Source organism: Rhopalosiphum padi, chromosome 4 (assembly GCF_020882245.1).
Source record: "Rhopalosiphum padi isolate XX-2018 chromosome 4, ASM2088224v1, whole genome shotgun sequence".
NCBI classification, from domain to species: Eukaryota; Metazoa; Arthropoda; class Insecta; order Hemiptera; family Aphididae; genus Rhopalosiphum; species Rhopalosiphum padi.
Genome location: NC_083600.1, coordinates 37,840,906 through 37,867,702, shown reverse-complemented (window position 1 = coordinate 37,867,702; position 26,797 = coordinate 37,840,906). Strand labels below are relative to the sequence as shown.

General features: G+C 26.3%; 1 protein-coding gene across 5 annotated transcripts in view; it reads left to right on the top strand.

Annotated features, from left to right (window-relative positions):
- LOC132928856 (uncharacterized) overlaps positions 1 to 26,797 on the top strand; it is a 154,237-nt gene that overhangs the window by 116,465 nt on the left and 10,975 nt on the right. For all 5 annotated transcript variants that reach the window (XM_060993776.1, XM_060993775.1, XM_060993773.1 and 2 more), the window contains 9 exons: positions 1,222 to 1,363; positions 9,069 to 9,136; positions 10,071 to 10,322; positions 12,896 to 13,159; positions 13,329 to 13,629; positions 14,045 to 14,109; positions 14,212 to 14,292; positions 15,159 to 15,277; positions 16,059 to 16,449. In XM_060993776.1, the coding sequence (XP_060849759.1) occupies positions 1,222 to 1,363; positions 9,069 to 9,136; positions 10,071 to 10,322; positions 12,896 to 13,159; positions 13,329 to 13,629; positions 14,045 to 14,109; positions 14,212 to 14,292; positions 15,159 to 15,277; positions 16,059 to 16,449 (1,683 nt within the window). The remainder of the gene's footprint in view (positions 1 to 1,221; positions 1,364 to 9,068; positions 9,137 to 10,070; positions 10,323 to 12,895; positions 13,160 to 13,328; positions 13,630 to 14,044; positions 14,110 to 14,211; positions 14,293 to 15,158; positions 15,278 to 16,058; positions 16,450 to 26,797) is intronic.

Here is a 26,797-nt window from a genome sequence, read left to right as displayed (position 1 = left end):
CAACCCTCTTTAATGAAATTCGGCTGAGATACCGATTTATCCAACAAGAACCCCACGTCTACATTCGTACAGACAAAATCAACCCCCTACATCGAATAATGAGATATATAATATAGCCTAACGTGCACCCTTTTCTAGATAGCTCTTCTTTAGATGTGAAAAATATCTTCGATGCCTAAAATATACTCAACTTCATCCAAATGTTGTGGTGTGCTTAATTGTACACAACTCAAAGGAGTATATTTAGCATTTATAACTTGGTCGTATTTTATTAAATTAATTTAAATTTTTACTGAAACGGTCGTTATTATAGCGAGCACGGAATGCCAATTGGTTTTAGCGGTACTTTTTTTTAACCTAACACAGACTCTCTTCTGGTAAGACTATTCAGGACGTGACCCGTTCACGAAAAGGGGCTGTCGGTCTGTCAGTCAAAAAGAGAATACGATTGAGGGGAGTTTTTCCATTAGTTTTATTGAATTGAATTACTTATCTGATACAGTCGTGAACAAGAATGAGGTATACCCAAAATCTCCAGAAAACCAACACCGAAATAATACATATATAATATATATATATATAAATATAGTATTATATAAAAGCATATAATAAAATATAGATTAAGTTTCAATTTATTGTGTATGATGTAATATATATACAAATACACATATAAATATATATAATATATATATATATATACATGTATACTGCAATGGCGATACGGTGGTAGTGAGTATTTTTTCAATGCCACTGGACGACTCGTGTGTTCTTGACAGTTTGTTTCAGATAAGACTACTCAATGACATTAGTGACTCTATTTAGATGGGGTGGGTTTTCCTATTATTTTTTAACTATTTTACGTGTCCTCAATATCGCGCATGTAGTCGCTGACACAAAAACTTTTAATAGACCATCGTCATTGATGCCACCTGCATTTATACTCTTTATTCCTATCCCGACTCAAAGATGCACACCAAAAACGGAAAAACAGATCCGGAAATAATTTCCTCGGAAAAATGACAGCAGGCGAGATACATTTTTGGGGGATTTAGTGACAGCGACTATGGGGAAAGGGCTGTGCGTGCGCTGCGATACCGACCTGTGGTAGACCCAAAGCTGCCATTACGCTAATTAAATAAAAAATAACAAAACAAAAACTTCCTTTATATAATATTATTATTATATAACTATCTATAATTAAAAATCTATGGCGTTTCGTAGAGGGTTGCAAGTTCCCGCCCAAATGGGAGGGTGTATGGTTCCAGTCCGGTATCCGACAGTCAATCGTCGTGCAGGCCAACCGGTTCAGCATCAAAGGCAAGTGCGTGGACTCAGACGGTGACAAGTATCTACTTTCGGACGAGTAAGTCAAGAAACTTAATGCTCATATTACGTAATATTATGCATGTTATAATAAATTAGGTAAACTATATACATAGGTACCGCTGCTGTAGCTGTAGTTGTTATTATTATTGTTTTATTGTACGACGGTGATGATGTAACTTTTATTATTTATTACTATTAAACCATAATAATGTTTGTGTTGTTACTCGTGTTAATACACTGACATAAAAACCGTTGTACTCTGTCAGATATAAATTATCATTTGAGTATATTATATAACTTAGGTTACAGATTCTAGAAATGAAGAAATTATCAATCATGAATTGTATTATTCCATTATAACGTGATACAAATATTTGTTTGATATTGTACACATTTTATCGAATAGTTACGTGATTTCTGTATCTATAATATTCATCAAAAACCTATTCCAAGTACTTATCCTACTAGTTTCCCGCTGTGCCTATTTAATATATAATTATTACATATTATAATAAATTAAAAATAATATCATATATTATGTTTAAAAAAATATTTCAAAGAAAAAATTAAGCTACAGTTTAAATCATAGAACCATAGTGGTCATTGGTCGATTAAAAATATTTAATAATCGTTAAAACTAATAGTTTTAAAGAAAAATTAAATTCAAAACCTACTTTTAAATATTATAATACCTGATATAACTTGATACGTCTATTTTATACTCATAATAAGACAGTAATTTGCTGTGAAAAAATTGCTCTCAAAAGTAAACAATTCTAAATTATCCAGAAAAATACACATTATACACATTATAATACAACATACGACAGAAGCTATAACCTCTAAATAGTAAATATTTTTAACATAAGACTTAGAGAGATAAAGATAAACCAACCACACCAATAAAGAATATGATAAAAAATTAAAATAATATAGTTTAACAATATAGAGGATTTAATTGCATGGTAGACAATTTACAAATCCACAACGAAGAATGAAAAATAACTGTTTGCAATACTTATAGTAATAAGCATATCATATAATTTATATAATTCAGCATATGTATACACCTATAAATTTTTCTTACCTTCTAAGTAGTGGCCTTTATTATTTTACTAAATTTCCCACTATATAGGTGGTCTTATTATCAAATAACAATCATTATTAAATATAAAGTTTATTAACGTTGTGAATATTATTTTTACAAAATGTTTAGTTTAAATAAAATAACATTTAAAAAAAAAATATATATATATATATTTATTATTTGTTATTATTTTAATCGTATAACTTTTTTCATAACTTTTTTGAATGACAACATATATTTTTAATTTAATATTCTGAAATAGAATATTTTTGGAGTATTTCTAAACGCATAAAAATCGAAATTCGGACTAGTAGTTTATGAATTATAAATACTTAAAGTAAGGTTAAATTAGGTTAAATACAAAATATTTATTGGTAGACAGAGTGGAGTAGTACGAGGGGATATACTGCAACATGTTGAACTGCTATTATTCTGTTCACCTAATCTTTAAAAACTTATAATATAATAAATATCTCATATAATACTCATCCAGATTTTGATATTTATGTATCAAACTACTTCAAAAGATATTCTGCTTCAGAATGATATGATGATATAATTTTTGATTTAGTTAAATATGACGTGGGCGTAATCATAAATCAGATTAAATTATTTTATGAAAACATAAAAATAAAATGTTAGAAGATTGGATAGATTAGATTAGTTAAGACTAAAAACAAAATAAGAATACAATGCAGATTTTAAAAAGTTATAAAAATATCAATCATACTCACACTCAATTTTATTTTATTTTTTTTTTGTGTTGAATCTTAGTTATATATATTATAATATTTGAGTTAAAATCTGTTCATTGAATCAGGTCAACGTTTAATCTTTCTAAATGAAGTTACCGCGAAAACTGTAGTTAATCAATGTTATCTGTATAACGGAAAAATTTAACTAGTCATAATATTATTGTAATAATTTGTTAACAACTGTAATTTTTTTGATCAATCATCTCTTGACTATTTGGGGACAAAAAAACTAACTTCAAACTGTAAAAATAGTGAACATAGATAAATCTACAATAACAGATTAACATACTTTATTCCAAAATAGATTCATCGCGCTATTAACGCTCTTCGCTTTGGTCAATTTGAATTCATAGTATTTACTTTTTAATAGTGGTGCTGTGATTTTTATTAACCTAGTACCTATAGTCATATATCTCGATTATAACTTCATAAAATGTACAAAAAATTAAAAAGAAAATATAAATTACATGAAACTTGTTTTAATCGATTTGTATTTAAATCACGATTAAAATTTGTAGTTCACTAATAATTATTATAAACACGTTTAAAATTTTCTATTTTTGATTCAAAATGTATTAAACATGTAGAACATAATAATTATTATAACTATAAATATTTTATTTTTTTTAGATCATTAATACATTCTTGGTACCTTCATTATATCTAATCTATTTATTTGTATTTATTGTATAATAAAATATTATATTTTTCAATTCAAAAATTGATATATAAATATGTATATATTTTGTGCATATACGAGTATATTAATTTTATTTTGGTAATTTTCTTTATGTTTTGAAGCTTAACTAACTCACATTTATTTTAACGAGTTAATAGTTAAAATAAGTAATCACAATTTTATATAAGTTTATTCAAATTTAAATCATATACATTCAATGAAAATTCTTTATAAATACCATAGCTATAACGATATTATAAACTGAAATATTATTATAGCAATTAAAAACCCATTATATTTAACATGAAAATTTATAAAACAAATATTACCTTAATGCTTAACATGACTATAGTAATATACAATATGCATATAAATTTGTAGGTATGCAAATTAATTAAATAATTTCATAATGTATATATTATAATCTGATATATTATTATTATATAATGTATGCCCTCAATAGATGTAATTTATAATAATTTTTAACTCTTTAATATAGTGTAATATTAGATTTAATCGTATTAATAATAATAGCTATGATCATTTAAACAAAATAATGTATTATTCTGATGTTAACAACAAGGACGCTTTTCTCTAAATCGAACAAATTATAGAATAGCACCAATATATTAAGGATTTAGTGTGAAACGCTCTCATTAAATATTTGTACAAAGTATCTTGAAGCACCATTCTTGAAAACCTCCAAGTCCCATATTAATATAATGTGTTCGTTATATTCTCCGTAAATGTCATCGAAGGCGATAAAGTTTTCTTTATCTATTGACTTGTAAGGGATTCAAAGAACACAGTTCCCTTTGTACCAGGCGAGATATGTACGTAAGTGCCACAGGCGCACTACTGTACTCAGTATTAACTTTTTTGAACTCAAAGTTGTTGTCATAACGAAATCCAAGCACAGTAACCAAAAACTTGTTTGTTGAATATGTCCCGGCAAGACATCGATAATTTCCCTGCGGCTATTATTTTTCGTAATTCACCATATTGGCGGTACTGGTTCACACATTTCGCAATATTATAAGGATATGGTATTGGATTACAGTTATGTTTACAATTTGTTGATAGAAAGGATATATCCACGGAGATTAAAAGATTCCTGTTATTTAAATACTGATTTTAATTTGTCACAACTTGAGACTTTTAGCAAACATTCACATTTGGGGGTTTAAGTTTAATACAAATAATAATAAATTATGAACAAACATTACAAAGTTATGTTATTTCTATATAATCACGCGAATATTGTAATGCGAAATAATAATAAACAAACACATGGTCATAAAATGTAACTTGAGTACTAACAATAATAATATATATTTTTAACCCAATTTTTACTATTTAGTATTTTTAAAGCTAAATCGGTAGAGAGTTAAGGCCCTTGAAATATAATATTATACTAAGCTTGGTTTTATTGAAAAAAAAAATAATAAAAATAATATACTTAGGTGGATTGACGCCAAAAGGATTTTATGTTCATTGGAGCATTACATTATTTATGGAGAAGTCAATAGTGTTATAAGATGAATCGGGTTGCGCACAGTACATGGCGTGTCGAGTATGGAAAACGATAATCGTAAAACGGATTGTCTCCCGTCCCATCGTTACTTTTTAGCCCTTAAATATATACACCAACACGTAACTACGTAATATATATATATTTATATGATTACCTCATCTAACCTTAAAATAATAATAGTAGTACTATATATATATATCCATATAGGTATAGCTCAGATGTATATACAATTAAAAATCCAAAATACATAAATAAATAATCTGTAATAAAAATGTTGAAATATTTAGGTAAATTGAAAAAAAAATCTTAAGTTAGACGAATTCAAAATCTCTAAATGTAAATAACATTTTTATTATTATTAAAAAATAAAAATATATCAACAGTAGATCAAATAAAATCGTAAATTGCAACCTACTTAACAATTTATTAGCCGAGCGTAAAAACAGTATTAGAACAAATATGGATTTACAATCTTTTGCTATGTACTCGTTTAGTCGTATAATATTATATGGAGGCGGGTTAAAATCACCACAAATAATAATTTGAAATATGAAAAATTCGTGTTTATATCGTTGTACTTACATAGAAAACACCATTTCATTTAATATTTTTGTACACGTGGAGAAATAATGAAATATGGAAAAACATGTATTGTATTTATTATGAAATATTATTTGAATGTACTTTGTATATAATAATTTTGAAACGTACTAAGTCGAATGTGATAAATTTATTTTAATAAAAGAATTTGCATTTATATAATATAATAATATAAATCTGAATCTTGTAATACCCTATAATATTATAGAGTATATCACGGATATAACTGAAAACATTTAGAAATATAATCAATAATTAATTTTATAAGTTATAATCAATATTTTGAAACTTTATTGGATTCTAAGCAGAGCCATAGGGGTCATATTTTTACCTCCCTTACGAATAATTTTACCCTCGGGGGTAAAAACATTTGAGGATACTAGAACCCTGGGACACCATGACTCATTATTATGTGTTATTTTGTCTATAATTACCTTTTGTGATACTCAAAATACTTTGATTTTTAAAAATAAGACTGGTTTCTGGTTGAAAATTGGATCTAATTGGTACTTTGGGAGGTGAAAAATTGCAAATATTGTTTTTTTATATAATCAAGAAAAACAAAAAAATAAACAATAAGGAAAAATGAGAATTTTTATGTAGTTTTAAAAAAATCGATTTTATTAGGTATTTTGTTTTGTTATTCAATCAAAAATTAATTACAGTAGATATTTGACATTTCATAAAATTTTATATGTAATATTATTATTTTCTAATTACAATTTACAATAAATTTTTCATATTTTCTGAGCTATTTATAGCCATGAGAAACTATTTAGTTTTATCTCTATAAATATAGGTTAAAACATATTTACTATAGGTAGAAATGCTTAAAAATGTAATACAAATAAGCTCCTCATAAGTTGTTAATCTCTAAATTAAAAATTTCAATGATCTATATTCACAATATTTTATTTTAAGCGTTACAAGTTAGAATTTTATCAAAATTCATAAGAATACGTGGGCATAATTTTTTATCATATGCATTTAGGTAGGTTCACGGATTTCGTAAAAAAATTAAACTTTTTTATATTTATAAATGCATAAGAACTTTAATTTTAATATTCAGGTTTTGAAAATTTATTACAAGATTTTTAAGTAATTCATACTAAAACCATAAAATCTAAAGAATGATAAAGGTAATTATTTTTATACAATTTTAAGTTATTTAAACAATAAGTAACGATGTTAATTATTTTGTTATAATTTAAAAGCATTAATAGAAACCTTAAACTTTCACTTTAATTATATAATTATACATTTTACTAAACATAATGATATTTCTGATTTAATTTAAGATATTATTATGTATTATATTTATACTAGGTATCTATTTTTACTGTTTTACGATATTCACAGAAAAATGTTTTTATATTGTTATTTATATACACAAATTGATATAATATGGTATAAATATATATTATTATAATGGTTTAATACTTATAAAGGTAGGTAAGTGGGTAACGTTCAGCTGTATATTAGGTGTCGAGTGGTTCACTATTATCAATGTAAGTGTGTTTAATTCGAATTCAATACGATACATCACTGTAAACGAAAAACGATTTTGAGCGGTGACACAGTCAGACAGCCTATATCACTAAAAATATTGCATGATATGTTTTTTTTATGTAGTTAAAATAGAATATATTATATATTATATATTTGTATATATAATTAATTATTATATTATTGTTATTAACTTTTGAACAAATCCATGGTATAAATAGTTAGATATATTAATAATAATATTCAAATTGCTTAAAAATTATTATTTTTCCTTAATTTTTTGATTGTTCTTTCCAGTTATTAGAAAAAATACTGGGAATTTTTAATTTTGACTAGATGTATCAACTAGAACCTATTTTCTATCTAAAATCTTTCAAGGATAAAAATCTAAACATTTTGTCAATTACTTATTATGTTTACAGAAACAAAAATAAAAGCACATATTATTGTAAAATCGATACACCGCATACATCCATCGCTTCGCTCATAATCTAAATTACTTAAAGTAAAATAAACAGCCGTAATATTGCTATATCAAAAAACCATGTCATAAAATATAAATAGTAATATAGACTGACAGATCGTCCCCATTCAGAATTGTTTTTCATATACAATGATTTATAATTGAATTCAAATTTAACATACCCGCAATAGTGATCCACTATGTGCAGCAGAGCGGTACCCACTAGCTTATCTTTTTTAGTTTAAGTAGATATTAATTATTATCATTAATACGAGCAAAACATTTTGTTTTTCAAAATATATTATTATAAGAACACACAATATTATCAGTTATTTTAGTTACACCGTATATTTTTATTATATACATATAAAAACTATATATATTTATATAACATATTGATATTATGCATATTGCATATACGTGCGTCGTGTAGTCATCGTAAGACACGCGGAGGGGATTTTAGTATAAGGTCCTTATGTTGCTTTTTCACTCGATAAAAATTCAATCTGCTATAAAAATCCCATCCATCGATTCCGATACGTTTGTTCCGGGGTACACGTGCGTTAATGATTTTAAAATCGAATACATGCCGCCGTGGGCATTTGATTGAAACTGATTTTAAAATCACTATAAGTGCATTTTTATTAATACTTATAAAGCCGATCGAAATCGAATTTTTTTATAAGCTTTTTGGTGGATGTTCTTATTTTATACACACGTTTATTATCAATGAAATGCATTGGAGAAAATATCGTACCAATTCGATGATGATAATATTATAATAAACAATAGTATTTCATGATTCCGTGCGGCGAGAAAATCAGATAATACTGCCGTAAACTACGAGAACAAACTATTATGTTGCTTGTTCCTTTTTCAATTGAACGCTATCGCAATCCCCGAGAATGTACCTATAACATATACGTATTCCAGCGATTTACGCGTTGTGAATTGCATCGTAGGATGACGGACGACTATAATACATAGTACATAGTCATTGTGCGCGGCGATTATATTGTGCGATATGGTACGACGAAAAATATAGCCCACGACAACAATAATACATTTAATATTATATAATACATATTGAAGCTATCTGTTTATTGTGTTTTTCACAGGAAAAAGCCATGTTACCGGTGTGTGGTCATTCACGAGAAACATCACAACGTTCTCCAATACAAAGAAAGTAAGTCGCCGAGATATTATATTGACATATGTATTGTTTGAGGCTAGGAGACGGGTTTAGGTGGTCCCGGGGAAACATCGCTGCCAAGAAAAATCTGGCCGTTTAGTCCCGTAGGTATCTATATATGTTTATAATATATATTATATGTTTTGGTTTACTAGCCCCTGTGTTTATTATATACGCGAAACAATCAATGAAGACAATGTTTATTGGACCGTTAAACCGGACAAGCGATTCAATTTATATTTGTGGGTACGCGATCGCTGTGATTATAGGCGATGCGGCTGAAGGGATCTTGGTGGGAAGAAACCGAGTAGGAGTAGCATTGGCTAAATGTATACAATATTTGGTGGGCGTTTGTGAGGTAACCGGTAAAAATGTTTGAGAACGTATTAATGTGAACGAAATTATATAAATCACATAAGGTAATACTGTCGTTGTAAAACGTTATAGATCGCTGTCTCAATTCGGTGTTAATAAATTATTAGTAATTATTCATGTATATAAATAAAAAGAGAGAGAGAAAGAGAAAGAATGAACAAAATCGTTTACCATAACAGATTTTTTGTGTTTGACTCAATTTTTTTAAATAATGATTAGTTAGGAAAAAAATAAAGTTAAAAAATTTACATTTTTTAATTTAAAAATTGATGAAATAACAATATACAGCGCGACTAAAATAGAAATTACTAATTACTAATTTTAATCACGAACAGTTATAACAATGGACATTTAAACTAGTTATAAAGAATGAAGTTTTTTGATAATTTATCGACTATTTATAAGATGTCAAAAGTAAAAAAAAATCTTTAATTATAGTGAGGGGGTCCTTTACACCGTCCGACATTTTCCACTATATTTAACTACTGGCTTGGGTGTAGTAAACACATAGCAGTTATTACAATCTCATTGCACGTTCAATGACGATTTACAGCCTTTTGCAACGAAATGGGAACGCTGAAGACCATCTGCCCACTGATTACCGGCGACGCGCTCCTGTACTCTATGTTCCGGGAGTCCGGAAATCCCATGCCGTGTCCGTTCAAGCCACCGTACACGTTCACGTACAACCGTGGTCACGGTGACTGCAAGAATCCCGTTTCCACAGTAGAGGCTTGTACTCAAGAATCGAGGCTGTTGATCCGGTACCAGGCGTGTCCAGATGTTGAAGGATCGGAGAGTGCTCGTGAGTATTTATAATACAATTTGATATTATGACATTTTACAGTAATACAATAACAATGTCTATAATCGAAGCAAGTTACAATGGTCAATTATTGAACAAAAATTGTTCAAACAATAAATATTATCGATATAAGATTTAACTTTTTAAGTAATAACTGGTTCATTTACGGTGGACATTATTTGACAAAAAAATATTTCTTGCTGATTATTTCTTTTATTTTGTTGACCTTTAGCGAGTAAAACTATTTATAATGTAAATGTAGAAATAATATGAACAAGATATTTAAAACTAGGAAAATCAATGTATACACAACAAAAAAGATAAAACTTTATAATTATATAATACACCTATATATATATAATATATTATACTTGCAATTGAAATTTATATTAATGTTGTATTACATGAATCACATATTATTCTATTAAATTCTCATAATATTGATTCCATAGAATATGAGGCATTTGTGAACAAAAACTTCTACTGCTTTATCAATTTTTATTTATTATAAAATATTTATGTATTTATAACTTTTACAGCAATTCATTACCTTTATTAGTTTATTAAATCATGTTCTTAGATAGTTTACAAATAATTCAATTGACAAGATATTGCCATTGTCACAAAACCATCAAATTTCGTTGACCGAAAATATTTGCATACACAATTATTATGTACTATCAAATGTCAACTGACCAATATTTTCATAATAGACACCTATCCTTGATAACATTTTTCATACAAAACTAAACATAATATTATGATGAATAATATAAAAAGAGAATATTATTTTATTTCTAAAAATAATTCAAATTTAATTAATATTAAAGTGAATATTAAAGTATAATTTATTACTTCACGAATTAAACAAGAATGTCCAAATTTTCAAATTTTCTCGTAACACACTTCATAGCCTCGAAGGTAGTAAGTAAAGTATCTAGACTTGCTATATTTTGGTTAAACAAGTATTTATACTTTATTATTATATTATTATTATTTTCTCTTGTTCGCTCTATCTTTTGAGTTTTGAGACTATTCGCATATTTTAACTTGTCACCACTCTTACCGCGTTTTGTGGCGAGTTTAGGTTCTGAAACCGCACAAGAAAAACACGACATAAGAAGCATTTTAACCCTGCTACTCCAGGACCCACGTGTTCACGAACTTTCATTTCCTTGAACATTATTATATAATTATTATTGTTTCCGTGAAAATTACCTGAAACCACGCTTTAATGACGGCAAAAACCTCAAAAATGTTAATAATTACCAAATGACCACTATACTTAATTCTGAATATTATGTAGACTTCCCCGCCAATGTCGTGATAGGTAGCAATCCACTTTTAGTATCGACTTCCTATATTACTACAATCTACTATAATAATGCGAACTAAATTTAAGTATTTGATTACTATATTAAGGTCTTTAATAAAGACTCAACGGGCTAAATTACTACTCTTATAATTTAAATATACCTTAAGACTATTATTATTATGTAAAGGAATATTTTAAAAATCAAACAATATATTATTTTCCCATAAATGTGATTTTTTAAATAATTCTCTTAGATTTTTGTAATGTGATTATATCACATTCAAAAAAATGTATATTTATTTATTAAAATAATATAAAGCAAATATAATGCACTTATTAATTTTAATACGTTATTTTTTGTTAAATTTAAACTTAATTAATTTATAATAATAACATATATATGTTTTATGAATCAATAAATGAAAACATTTTTTAATAGGGTTCCAAAATATGTTAAATTAAATAGTAACTATATAAGTATATTATATATATATATAAAAATCTAACCTGATTTTGGAGACGAAGGAAACCGGTTTTGAACGTCTCTGAGTTTATCGCTTCCTCTCATAATGATAATTATTATATATATAGATTACCTAATTATCAATTATTTTCATATATTCACCGATAGCGGTATGTCTTTTTTTTTTACATTTAATGAAATCAGATTAAATCTCGAACGTCAAGCAGTAGAAAATAGAATTATTAGTAGAAGACAATAAGACATTGATTATTAATTTTATTATTGTCTATATTATCTTCTGTAATTTATTGAAATTCAATCTAAATATTCTATTTGTTTATTTATTTATTATTGTTATTATTATTATTAATTATTTATTTGTTTACACTTGCATTTTTCCATTCGAAATATATATTATTCATTGCCCATTGGACAAATAATTTATTGTTACATTTTTTTCTACCTTATCTTTATTCTATAATAAAAAGGATAAAATTTACCACTCGAGTGGTTGAATTCAAAATGTAGGATATAGATTTTTCAGAAATTATTAGCAATAACAATAATTACAATATGTAATTATATTATATTATTTGTTTAGCCAAAAATAGTCATATATTTTTAAATTAAATTATAAAAAAATAATTTCTTTCGGAGGAAGTTCGGGTAACTAGTAATAAATATAAAAAATAACTTCGAATTGGTACTTATTGATAGTATTTTTTAGAAATAATAATATGTTACAAATGTGTGAAAGTTCAACACATATTATTAAATAATACAAAAAATGTTTAGTCGAAGAAGTTGAATGCATTGCCGGTTGGAAAGAAGGATCATACCGTTTCCTCGTGGGTAGGGTTCACCATAGCAATGGGATACCAATGTCGACTGAAGACCGGTTCAAGTGTTTCATATATGAACGAACGACATCTCAGAGACAACTGAAAGGTTCCGGTGGTTCTGGAGACATCGAGTACAGAGTGGCTCAGTCTGGCGACGCCACATGTAGTGGTCTTTTCAGTCCCCTTGAAGGATCCAGGACTATGATATTGAAAAAGGGTAGGTCCTTATCAATATTTAGAATTTTAATATTAAGTATGAATTAGATATTAGATAGCATGAATTTAATTATTCTGGTTGGAGTATTGTAACGATAACGGTGGATAACATAACACGTTGACAGAATTTTCTGTACCTAAAATCGATTTATTTTTTAACTTTTACGCAGAAATATTTGAGACAAAATGTAGCTTTCCATTATGGCTAACTGAAAACCAAAGGTGGCGAACGTTGGATCACGGTAAAACGTTCACGTTCCTGCATCACCACAACAACAACACGCTAAAACTGGTGTCCAGCTCGTTGGATCGCGTATTCGCTGCGCAGACCATACAGGCTTCACACCAATTCTTCTACAATCAGCCATTGGTGGCACCTCTACCCGGACACGAGATGAAATTCTCTTGTCAGCAAGAAATAGAAGAGTTACCACACCAGTTCAGGGTGATGGCGCACTACGTTACTGGATGGTAAACAATAATATAATAATATTAGGGATGATATGTAGTATCAGGATGATTTACATACATATTTATTTTTGTGTCTTCTATTTACAATTCAATTTGCTAAATATCCGTTTTATTAATTTTTTAAGATAATACATATTTTAGTAAATTAAAAAAAAAACACATCGATAGTAATTTTTCCATTTCTCAACATTACCAGTCGCTTAAGAAATATAATTACATTCTTATAATGTGTATAGAAATATTTATTTATTTAGCGTTTTTTTTATAAATGTATGTTGTATGTACAAACAATATTTTGGTATAACTTATCATCGCTAATAATATTCAATTTTTTGTCATGTTATTCGTACGTTTCTCACGTTCAACCGGTAAATCGTGTTTTTGTTGTTTTATTTGGTTTTTTCCGTATGTGCAGCCAAAGCGGATATATTTGTTTAGACTTCCACCGGAGAGCATATGACTTGGCAGAACTTCAAATGGGTAAGTCACCGCCACCCTTACGGACACGGTTACATGTGGGTCGGCACAATAACAATATAATAATAATACAGTATTTATTTTTATTTTTTCGTATAAAATCAGGCCAGCCAAGCAGGAGACCCGAAGACGCGTGTAACTCTCCGAACTTTGATGCACACGCTACGGATTCAATTACGCTAGTGGGTAAGTCGTTGATTGCAAAAATATTTCAAGTGTTTGCCGAGAGACCGAGTGCAATTTCACGTTAACCTTCTAAAACAAATACTGATAGACTGCAGGGAATGCGGTGTTTACAAATACAGTACGCACGATGAATATCAAGCATCGTAGTTCAAAATCTAGTTAACCTACTGTTTTTTTTCTAATATTATTATTTTACTTAGTATTAATATTCTAAAAACAAACTGTTTCAACTATCGTATTAAACATTTATTTATGTATATAAATATTACATATTAAATCGAATCATCTGTATTTGAATTTAATTTCAACATTATTTATACTGTTGTTATTCTATTGTGATAACGTGGAAATAAATAAATATTTTTATTATATTTTTTAAAGTAGTAATTTTATACAAACAATAGACAACAGTTTGTTTTCTACCAAGTTTTCTCTGATTTGACGTGTTATAACGTTATTTATTTAGCAGCTTCCGATAAAATGAATTTTTTACAAATTTAATAGGACATGATATTATTTTGTACAAAAAAAAATAACATAAAACATAATTTTATTAAGTAACGTTGAGTTTTTTTTATCTAATTAATTACATTCTAGTAGTATATTCAAAATAAAAATAATTAATTATTTTTGCTATAATATTAAATATATTTATATTACTTGTATATACGTCCAATTTTCGTGTAAATCTCAAATTTCCAATCTCAATATAAATTGTTTTTTTATCCATGTTAATATAATAATATTAGTTATTTTTAATGGTTTAAAAAAAAACACTTCCAAGTTTATTTGAGAATGTATTTTTTTTTATTACATTTTATTCCTGTATTAAAACTGCGTAACTGTATATTACATTTTGTTTATAGCTTCCAAGTCGGACTTTCGAAATTGCCCTTATAAAGGAATTTACACGATAAAAAGAGTCAGTAAAAGTATGTCGTGGAACGATGCATCTTCAATTTTACCGAGTAAAAAAAATCTAAATGTAAGTACAATATAAACAGCCAATATACGTTATAGGGACATAAATAAACATTTCCTAAACAAAATGAGGAAAATCGGGATTTTTCAGGTAAAAATGAGAAATTTTGTTTAAAGTATACATAAATGTCCTGAAAAAAAATTACCTGCATTTATCATTAGTATCGATTTAAGTAACAATTAAAAATAAATACACAGAAAATGAGAGAAATATATAATCAAGATATTTTTATTACAATTGTTCGTATTGATAATTCCATTGATATGGAATTTTAATAGGAAAGAACAGAAAAGAATAGGCACATAATATAATATTATACAGTATACCAATACATTTCAATTTTCTACTTTAGTGAACACCTTTTTTTGTGATGGGTTCTTTTTCTAGCTTGGGTATTTTTTTATGCTGAAAACGTTAATGCAATCATAATTCAACGCTCAGCGTTAGTTTTAAAGCTAAAGCAATTTCAAGTTATATAGGTCATATTTAGCTTAATTTATTACTAAAAATTGTTTTAATTTAAAATAACATTTTGTTTTTGTTTTTTTTTTAACTGTGACTTTTTATACTTTTAAAATAATTTTAAGTATAAATGAGTTATTTTAATTTCTTAAAATTCCTTATTAAATTTTCTGAGAATCAAAGTTTTTTGAAATTTTATAATTTTTAAATTCTGTAATTTTTTCATATTTTTCGGGTGTTTAAATAAAAAAAAAAAAGATATTTCTCTAAATTTTTAGCATTTCTTTAATTACTACTATTAAATATCTACATTTGACTTTAGTTACCGGTGGACTTGTTAACTTCTGACAATCATCCGTCTATTGTGTTAACTACGACTTCACCGCCTTCGCCCAAACGTCACTCATCCGAACACTACGAGAAATCATCGGACGATTGGAGTGTAACGTACAAGAAATTACAGCCCGACTTACCAAGTCTTGTGAGGTCCAGAAAAAACATAAGCAAGGAATTCGAACGACTATCAGAATACGACGATGACGATGAGGCAATATTGCGTAGAGTTAAAAGAAAAGGCCGACGGATTTTGAGCAGCAAAACAATCGCCGACGAAGAATGCAAATTGAACTTGACTTCGATTGTGTTCTCCTGTGGATCTACTGACTCAATAGAACTAGTAGCAGAGTGTCCTCGATTGACACACATACGATCAGGTACAAGTAATATTAATTTAATTAGCTTCCAATCGGTCATTCTCGTATAGATTTAATACATAATCGTAGGTTTGATAATTTGTTATTTGTGGTTCATGGTAATTTTGTCTTTATATCTTTACATAACTTGCATACACAATTACTATGATTTATTGATAAACATTGTAATAAACAAATAACTGTAATACCTATTTTATTATTTTACAAAATATTCAAATATGAATATAGATGAATTATAGATTTATATTTACTTTCATGGTTTTCAACAAAATACCAATGTTTCAATTAATACTGATAAATCTAAATTTACATCATATTTACGAAAAATTAAAACACATCAGTTATTAATTTATTATACATCAGTGTAAATGGAAACTTAAACAACCCTAAAATATATTCAGACAAAATGTTTACATTACCATGGACCGTGGTCTAATTATGTAATGTTAATTAATATAACAAATTATAATATCGAAATAAAATATATTTTAAATTATATTTTACCAAAATCTATTGTTGTATCTTTTGATGAACTACAACAATATCATTTTATATCATAATTTGCTTTTACCTATTAAAAAAATCTTGGAAAACTGATCGGTGTGATTCTTTTTAAAATATAAAATTATTATAGGTTTTAAGTATTAATTCGATTGCTTAAGCGCATAGAAGTTTAATGCATAACTATGTTCTATTTAAACGTAAGAAGTACATCATTCTAACAAATATTTTCAGCTAATCTTGATCTACTCAATAATAATTGAGATTAAAATAATTTATTGAAAATAAATTATATTCAATGTTTTTTAATCAAAAATCTAAAAAATGTGGAAAAAACAATAATAAAATCGATTATTATTTTACAATCTAAAAGGTGTTTTATTAGGTACGATACAAATCAGTATGTCAGCTCTTTATACTGACAAAAATAATTGTATACATATTATATTAGCTACAACCATATTAAAATCCACTGCGTTTAGTGACTAAATTCACCGTAGTCTGTATAAAATCATGATAATTTAGATTCTAAAATAGTCAAAGGTACGAGTATTTGTACACATTTATTTATACTTATTCCAATGTACTACGTTACATATAAATGATACCAAATAAATAACGTAGTGCATATAACTCTGATAGGTACTAGAAACACAATTTTCGATTTAATTATTTTTTGATTTATTCTTTATAGCGTGGTTAAATAAGTTTTTATTTTTTTCTATTTAAAACATTTTATGTTTGATTAAAGTTTTTTAATATCTGAAAATTGTTATGTTTTATAAACGACCAAATAAACTTATTTCCTTGAAGCATAAACATATTTTCTGTAAATTAGTTTTATGGTGTATAAACATAAATTTCGATTATAGATAAACCTTTTTTATTATATTATATTTTAATGCATTAATAGTTATTATATCAACATGTAATTTGACAGCAATGAAATAATTCTGTAAAATCTGCAATTTCTGTAAAAGAAATTCAGCTTAGCGATAACTTTTCAAGTAATTTATTGATTATAGTTTAATAAACTTCAACTGTACTTCTCAACGCTAAAGAAATAGCTTTTTAAATTCGTAAAACGTCCATTTTAATCAATATAACTTTTCAAGACATAGCTTATAGATACGTTGTATTTAAAATATTTCAAATTCAAGAAAATAAATATTCCAATAATATAATATACTACTATATGATTCTTATCTTGATAATACATTATTAAATTTATTTGTATAAATTGATAGTTGCGGCAAACGTCTTTATAACTAATAACAATTTTGTTATTTTTAATATTGTGATGTCCATAATTTATTTATTTTATGTAGACTACTCTTGAATTTTATAGTTTCCATGTTGTTAATTTTATTTTCAACGAGGTCAAGAGTGAAATGTTATTAAAGTTTTTCTCTTACAGTTTTTGTAATTATTATTACCACTAGAATACGCTTGATAAAACGCATTTATAATTATTAGCATTCAATACAACTTTTCATAGTTTCTAAATTTAAATTATAAAAAATAATAATATGTTTATCTATAATACTGTTTAGACTTTTAGAGGTTAAATTGTCATTAGTTATACTGAAATAAAATGTATTAATGTCTTGATTATAAAAAAAAAAAAAACATAAAACACTTATTTATTAATAAAATTTATAATTTAATCCATTTTATATAAGTATCAATAAACAATAATGAAGTTATCATTTTTTTTAAATCGACATAATAATATTTAAAAATTGTTGAAGTACATAGTAAATTTAACAATAAATAAATTAACGATTTTTTATCAAAATGAAAAATAATTGAATTACCAAAGTTTTTAAATCATTCAATGTAACTAAAAAAAATAATAAATATAATTAATTATGTAATTATTTATATAATTTTATTTATACATTTATTATATTAAACGAATTTATTTAGTTAATTATTATAGATAATTTCATTCATTCAATAGATGCGCAAAAATTACTGTTGCTCTTTGTGCATTTATATCTAAAATAAATTTAGCAATAAATATTTTTGTTTTTTTAAACCCTTGTCTGTAGTAGTATTTACATTAACAAAACATATCATGACATAACTTTTAGAATCAAACAAAAGACAATACAACTTAAAACAATAAACATGTTAACACTTTTTTTTAAAGTTTTTTTTAACCGGATACTCTATCTATATATTATATAATAATATAAGTGCATAATTTTGTTACAAAAACAAGCCGGAACAAAACGAACCGTATTGTTCACCAACAATTTTACTTTTATTTGTCATGTCAAGATGTTTTTTTTTTCATGACTCTCCAAACGAAGTTTATGGTTTTGATGGTTTTAATTGGTAGACGAAAATCGTATATAACTTTTTCATGTTATCATCAGTCCCGCAGAAATCGTATACATAAAATCGTAAATGCATATTATGATACATAATGTACTTTGCAATGGCAAAGCTATTCATTTTAGTAGGATTAATTCGGACTCTGAAGCTTATCCCTGATGTAAAATGTATACAATTTTAAATTTTTCTTCTACTTTCAGTTTACAATACATTTTTTACGTAAAATAATTTTTTTCTACCGTACTCTGTGATCACATTTCATGTTCATAAATATAAATTAATTTTAATACACTAGAATCTTTTGTATGTAATAAATTATGACATTTTGAAAAACAATTTTTTTCAACGAATATATTTTTTTTAAACGTGGTTTATGTAAAATGTAATTTTTTTAGTTTATTTATTATTTAGTTATACAAATACAAATCAATACAACTATTTATCATTTTTAAGTTATGATATGTTTTATTTTTAAATACCGTGTTTAATTATTTTTACCTAATTCACAAAAACAAATTTAACTAGATTATATAATTCTACCCGTTATTTTAAATATTATATCATTAACACTAAATAGTAAATTATAATATTATAGTGTACAAAAATATGTTATTATACCAAAGTGTTCCATTCGTAGCTAATTATTATGCAACTAATTTTGTACATTAATATTCATTTACACCCAAAATTGGCATTATAATATTTTTCTGTGATAGCCACATCAAAATATATATTCTTAGTATCCTTAATTAAAGAATCTAAATAACTAAACATAAAATTGTATTCACTAAACGAATGTTCGTTGCCACTATGTCTTTATATCTTATATTTTATATTAGAAAACATTTTTTGTTAATATTACATAACATAAATGTATTTTTAGGTATATTCCTTAAAAATAATTAATTGGAAATATTAATTATTATTTAATAGCTAATAATAATAATATTATGAACATCACTTAATTTTTGTCAGGTGACAGTAGTGTATCAAATTTGCCGATACAGTACCCCGTGTTACTTTTTTTATAAAATAAAATCCAGTATAATTATTATGTTACATGAATATAAAACATAATGCCAGTTGCTTTAAAACGTATTTTCTGAAAAATAAATTAAGTGTTATATTTTATTATTATATGCTATTTTTTTTTTTATAGCTTAGAAAAAATAAAAATAATTATTTTGCTTGGTAACTACCATTTCAATTGTTAACGGAATATTAAAAAATGTTATGTAAAATTCATTTTCAGATTTTACTTAAATAATAAAAAAATATTGTTTTTAATTTTGTTTGGATTAACTGTGTTATTTTAAAATATTAAAATATATTAACAGGATAATTGTTTTCATACTATTGTGTGCTAACTCATAATTTGTTAAAAACGTCAAACGCTTTCAAATTAATTGGTATCGATAAATATTTTTTCGACTTCCCGTTAATTCGCTCCGGTTTATAAGCTTTTTTTTCCAAGTATCAAGTTTCAAATGTTATGAATTAGACGGTGGGTTTTTGCTGGGTAGCTATGTATAGGGTACTTTTAGTTGAAAAATATTAACGTCATTGTTTGGCGCAAAATACTGAAACTTTTCTTCCTGACCACGTCACATACATACTTTCCGAGGGAGGAAAAACTGTATAAACAACACGAATTTCCGTACTCATTGAACACGCTATGTTATATAACAATATACTGCATTACGATTTGGAAAAGTAAAAAAAACGAGCGGCGTTTAAACAAATTTTTGGAAAGCTTATAACTCACTGTTAATTCCGCACAAACCAATACATATTGAATGGTTTAATTTCTACGAAATATTTTCCATTATTATTATTATTATTAATATCATCCTAGAACGGTGGTCAGTTTCAGAGGTGATTGTTGTAAAACTGTAGTTTCTAGCTGCAACAATGCCGCGTCGGCTGACGTAGGGAGCATTTGGGCTAATGGTGAGTGAGTGGGGGGCTATCCCTCCGGTGAGACGTATACCGGAAGTCCGTTTGAAATTTCCGGTAAGTGACCCCATGGCTTGCGCGAATAGTGAGGGAAGGGCCTACTGGGTTAAACGAAGAAATATATAACGGAAAACTTGGTCGTGACGTCGAAATTGCGTACGGACCGTGTGACACGAGTTGATCCGGGTCTGGGGACTATTACTAAGCGTAAGTGAGTGTATGTGTATGTGTGTCCTTCCACGCACACGCTCAGTGAACGATCAATTCAACCGAAAAACCGCCAAAATAATAACACAGCTCGTTTTGTATTCAAATTATGTATATTTCGTTCGCCTATCGATTTAACGCTCAGATTGTTTGGCGATTGAACTACGACAAAGATGCGTGGGTTTGTCTGTTCATGTCTGTAAAAAAATGTCAAAAAATTCACTTTTTTCGTTTTGTTATATATTTTTTTCTCGTAATCTACTCGAAACTTGTGTGAAACGAGCGTAAAGTTTTCAACAAAAAGATGGATTAAATTTGTATGCAAATACTGTTATTCTTTTTTTGAAATAATAATCTTACAAACGTATTAAATAAATGTGCGTGAAGATCGTCAGTCATCAGTTGACATATCTTGCAGTGAAGATAATATAAAATTCTAAAATCGTAATGATTATGTAGATGAGAATAAGTGCCAATACTAAACGCAATATCCCATGATAATAGTTTGTTTTTTTTTTAATCAGAAAATAATAATATTTTCAATAAACATAAACCAAAATTTGTTTAAATACACTTTAAATAAATAAATTACATAAGTATAACATATAAATGTGTAAAACATACAATATAATATGCATTATGCATTATTTTCTCGTAGACATGAAATTAAATCAATTTTTGGTACTGTATACGAATTATATTGTCTATCATAATCATAAAAATATGATGTATTCATTGAATAGTTTATTAGAACATTAGCTAATAAATAATAATGGTTATAAACTCTAAATCACAATGAAGGTTTTTTTAATTTTATCAATTATGTTCTTTACTCATATAAAATAAAATCTCACACTTGTCATTGTAAAATTAACTTTACTATACGCGTGTTATATACAAATACTTAAAAAATGTTTATAGATACTTACAGCCAGATTAACAATGATAAAAAACTATTTGTTATGTAGTTACTTCTATAATTACTTTTTGAATAAAATACTAATTACAAAATTATAAACAGTATAAATGTATATATTAGAAGAGCCTATAATAATAATAATAATTTCATAGATAGATTATTAAGATATTTTATTTTTTAGCTTAACCTATTTCAAATAACTTTTTTATCACAGATATCTACATAATTTGTACTATTCCCATTATCCATATATTATATTATTATTATATTTTACGTTATATCTCTTTATGCTTATCAATGCACATAATTGTGTAGTAAACAGTGTAAAAATAATTATAGGCTGTAAAAAAGAATGTATGCACCAACTTTAAATTTTAATAAAATTTACATTTATTTTACACTTAAATAACACTTTTCCATATTTATTGTAAATGTATAACTAATACTTTATGTTACTATAATGATTAATAACCAAACCAAACATAAACAAAACATTAACTGTTATTGTCAATACAATATAGACTATACGTGACTATTTAATAGACACGTCATATTATAATATAATTTTACGCCACATGTACTAGGTTCTGTTTTTTTTTTTTTATCAAACAACTCTTCTATCTAAAGGCATTGATGATTTTATCCAATCTCCGTTCATTTATTTAGTATATATGTTTTACAATTTCAGTAATTGCGTTATTTGTCTGTATACATTTTGGAATTACCGCAAAACGCGTACTAGTTCTCATTGATTTCCTGAAGATTTTACTCAATAAATATAAGTGTATTAGGTATTATGTAAAAGTGGATTTTCCTTAATTTATATTATGTATACATTTACATACTTATATATATATATATATATATATATATATATATAGTATTTGAGTAACATAGTTTATGCAACAATTAAAACTACGCGATTGTAGTGTCCATATAATAAACAAAACCGGAGAATTTAATAGCCGACATTGGAAGTTTTAAATTAAAAACCATAACAATTTAATACGTCCAAATATAGTAATTGCTCTTTTGACAATAACTACTAATAAAAGTGTTGTATTTTATGTGTTAGATGATATTAATGGTCACGGTAAAACATTAAAATAACTGCAGTATTTTGTTGTTTTCCATTAAAAAAAAAAAAAAAAAAACTATTGCACTTTTATAGTAACGCCGACCTTGGTATTTTATTTTTTTAACTCAAAGTAAATGGAGATGTTACAATGCCATATAAAAATAAAGAAATTGTTTTGAATAACAATGTTTTGTTTGATTTTTTATTTTTTTTTTTTTGTGGAATGGAGAAATGTAAATTACATTTACAAATTTATCGCTTGCTCTGTACCTGCTATCATCCTTGAACGGGATTAGGGGCAGCAATACTTATATTCGTATTTAATTTACACAATAGGTGCTTGATATATTTTATACTGTTCGTTATAACCTTAAAAATATTTGATACTAACGTAATATCGTTCTTGAAAATATCCACAAAAACGCTTTCTCTTCCGTCTCTAGACAGAGAGGTAAGAATATATTATTATTTCATAAATGATTTATAGTTGTATATTTCGTATGTCCTTGAAATCGAATGGTTTTAGTTACGATAAATAATATTATTACACCACTGCAGTGATAACATTTCATATTCATTAAATTATAATCGTTTAACTTTAAACAATAATTATGTATTATTATACTGTGACAATTTCAGGAAGAGAAATAACGTGATTTTGTTTATTTATCTTTTATTATTTACTGTTAAAAACATACAATTAATTCTTCGATAACAAAATTAAGTTTCACATTTTATGTTTCAGTTGAAAATACAGAAAAAAAAATGTATTGATTTCTAACAAAATCAATATTATGCTATAAGTAACAAACAATATTCGTTTATTTTCCATTATTATTCTGCTTTATAAATTTCTAAAATGTATAGTTAAATTTTAGAAACGTCTATAACAATGTCAACGAAAAATTATAATAGATAATTTTGAACTGTGGCGAATACAAAAGTTTGCTGGCAGACGTTCATTGATAAGCAAAACAATTTATTGATGAATCTAAAGATAAAAATATTTTAGGTTATACGCAATACGTTATCGACATATTTTTGTCGTACAGATAATAATTTATATTTTAAGACTGTCTAGTCAAACAATTTTAAATTTTTAAATATGTTGATGATGTTTTGAAATAAAATTCTTCTATTTTAACGTATTTATGTAGAACTGTTAACTATCTTCTTACAATAATAATTTATTACTTCCAATATTACAAAATAAAAAAAATGAATAAATAAATAATTAACTGCTCAGCGGCTAATAATAAAGAAATAACGGTAAATTTTAAATAGGTATACAATACTATTATTGGTGTGTCCCACTGTTAATCGACGTTTTTAATAATTATAGTTTCAACTAATTACCAGATGGATTATTTATTATCAACTTTTCACTTGGCATAATGTTACTAGTTTACTGCAACAAATATTTAATGGGGAAAATAAAAAAATGTTTAAAATCAGTCATTGACGTACGAGTAGGTATTTCGTGAAAATTTCACGTTTAAAAATGAATGTGGTATTTAAATAAATCTCATCGGTGGCGGGTTTCGAGTTCAGTTACGTAAACATTGACGGTTTTCGTAATTATACCATAATAATAATATATATATATTGTGATAATCGTCGAATTTGTGTTCTTGCCAAAAAAAATACACATACACATACACACACACAACAACCACAAACCCATCAAGAACGGAATCAAAATCGTCGTCACGGTGACACCCGGAGCGTGAACAAAAAACGAGAAATCACACTTTGGACGTCATCAGGTATTTATGACGGCTGTCTCGGCTGTGTGAATAAAAACAATCATGGCTGACAGTTATGTCACATTTTACCAGACTACGTTCGATTGAAAAATATTTTCGACAGATACATAAATACATTATCATTATTATTATATTACGCGTAAGCCATGTACACAGCTAGTAGGGGGATTTTTTTTTCATTTTTCTACACTGTCTAAGTTTAACACATTCATTTTCCCGGTCGACTTTTGAGGTTTTCAAAAGAATATTTTATTTGTGCACGATTATTACTTATTTGGAGTATTTTCAGTCTTTTAGTATCTAAACTACGTTTTTTCGAAAAATATTCGAATTTTATACCTTGGTGATTACGTGGGTCTATACATTTTTCGTAAACGTCGACAAATATTATTTTGATTCAGTAATATTTTGAAAACATCCATGTATAAATATTGAACCTGCAATAGTTAAATATTTATAAGGCATTTATATTTTTAAAAGAGCACTAGAGCAGTATGATAAAGCGGGGAAAAATATGTGGGATATCCCCAGCTATATGATATTATAATGTAATTCCACTCATCTTATCCAAACTTTGAATGCTTATAAATAATCGACTACTATAGTTCTTTTAACATTGCTTACATTATATTTTGTAAATAAAAACATTTAGTAAAATATTTTACTTCAAAAATAGTTTTATTTATATTTTTTTTTTTAAGAAAAAGTAAAAATCACTATCATAAAACTGCGTTAAGTACATATTTTGTTGTTATGAATGTTATAAATGTGTAGAATTATAAAATATTTTTCAAATAATAATATAAATAAAAAGTATTTTTATAATTTATTTATTGAAAAAAAAATACATAAATTGACTGGGAAAATGAGTGACTTACGTTATAAATGTGTGGTTTAACTTAATATTGGTGGATAAGAGTATGCGCATTGTTGTTATTATTTACAAAATATAAATAATAATTATTTAAATTATTATAAATATATTATACTTGTATAGAAGCGTTTTGCATAATTCTTAAAAATTGAATACAAATACATCAAAGTTTTAAAAAATGGAGGTTCTCATTTAAAAAAAAAATAATTTTGTATCATCATAGAACACAGGATATATGAATATGACATACAAAATATGGTCATCTAGTATATCTATTTAAAAATTTCAAAAGTCCATAATATTCCGTGTTCAAATAAAATAATCCATAGTTAAAAAATAAAACTGTACTTAGTCAATCACCCTGTATATATTACATGAAAACGTAACAATAGATTTAATAATAATAAAATAAGATGTTTAAATAAATAGTTATTTCATTACATTTGATGTGTTTTCAGAAAAAAAATTATTATATTACATTTTTACTGTGTGTGATTTAATGAGCTACTCGCGGTCGTTAGAATTTCATAACGTTTTGAATAATTTATCGACACTTTTGGCAAACAAACTCATTTTGTTTAACGAGTATTATCTTTTCTGCTTGCAAGTAAAATTTGTAATACAATACCTAAATTAGGTATACCCATGTGTCGTGTGTACGTAATATTTATGTATATATATATACAGGGTGTAACAGATAGAGT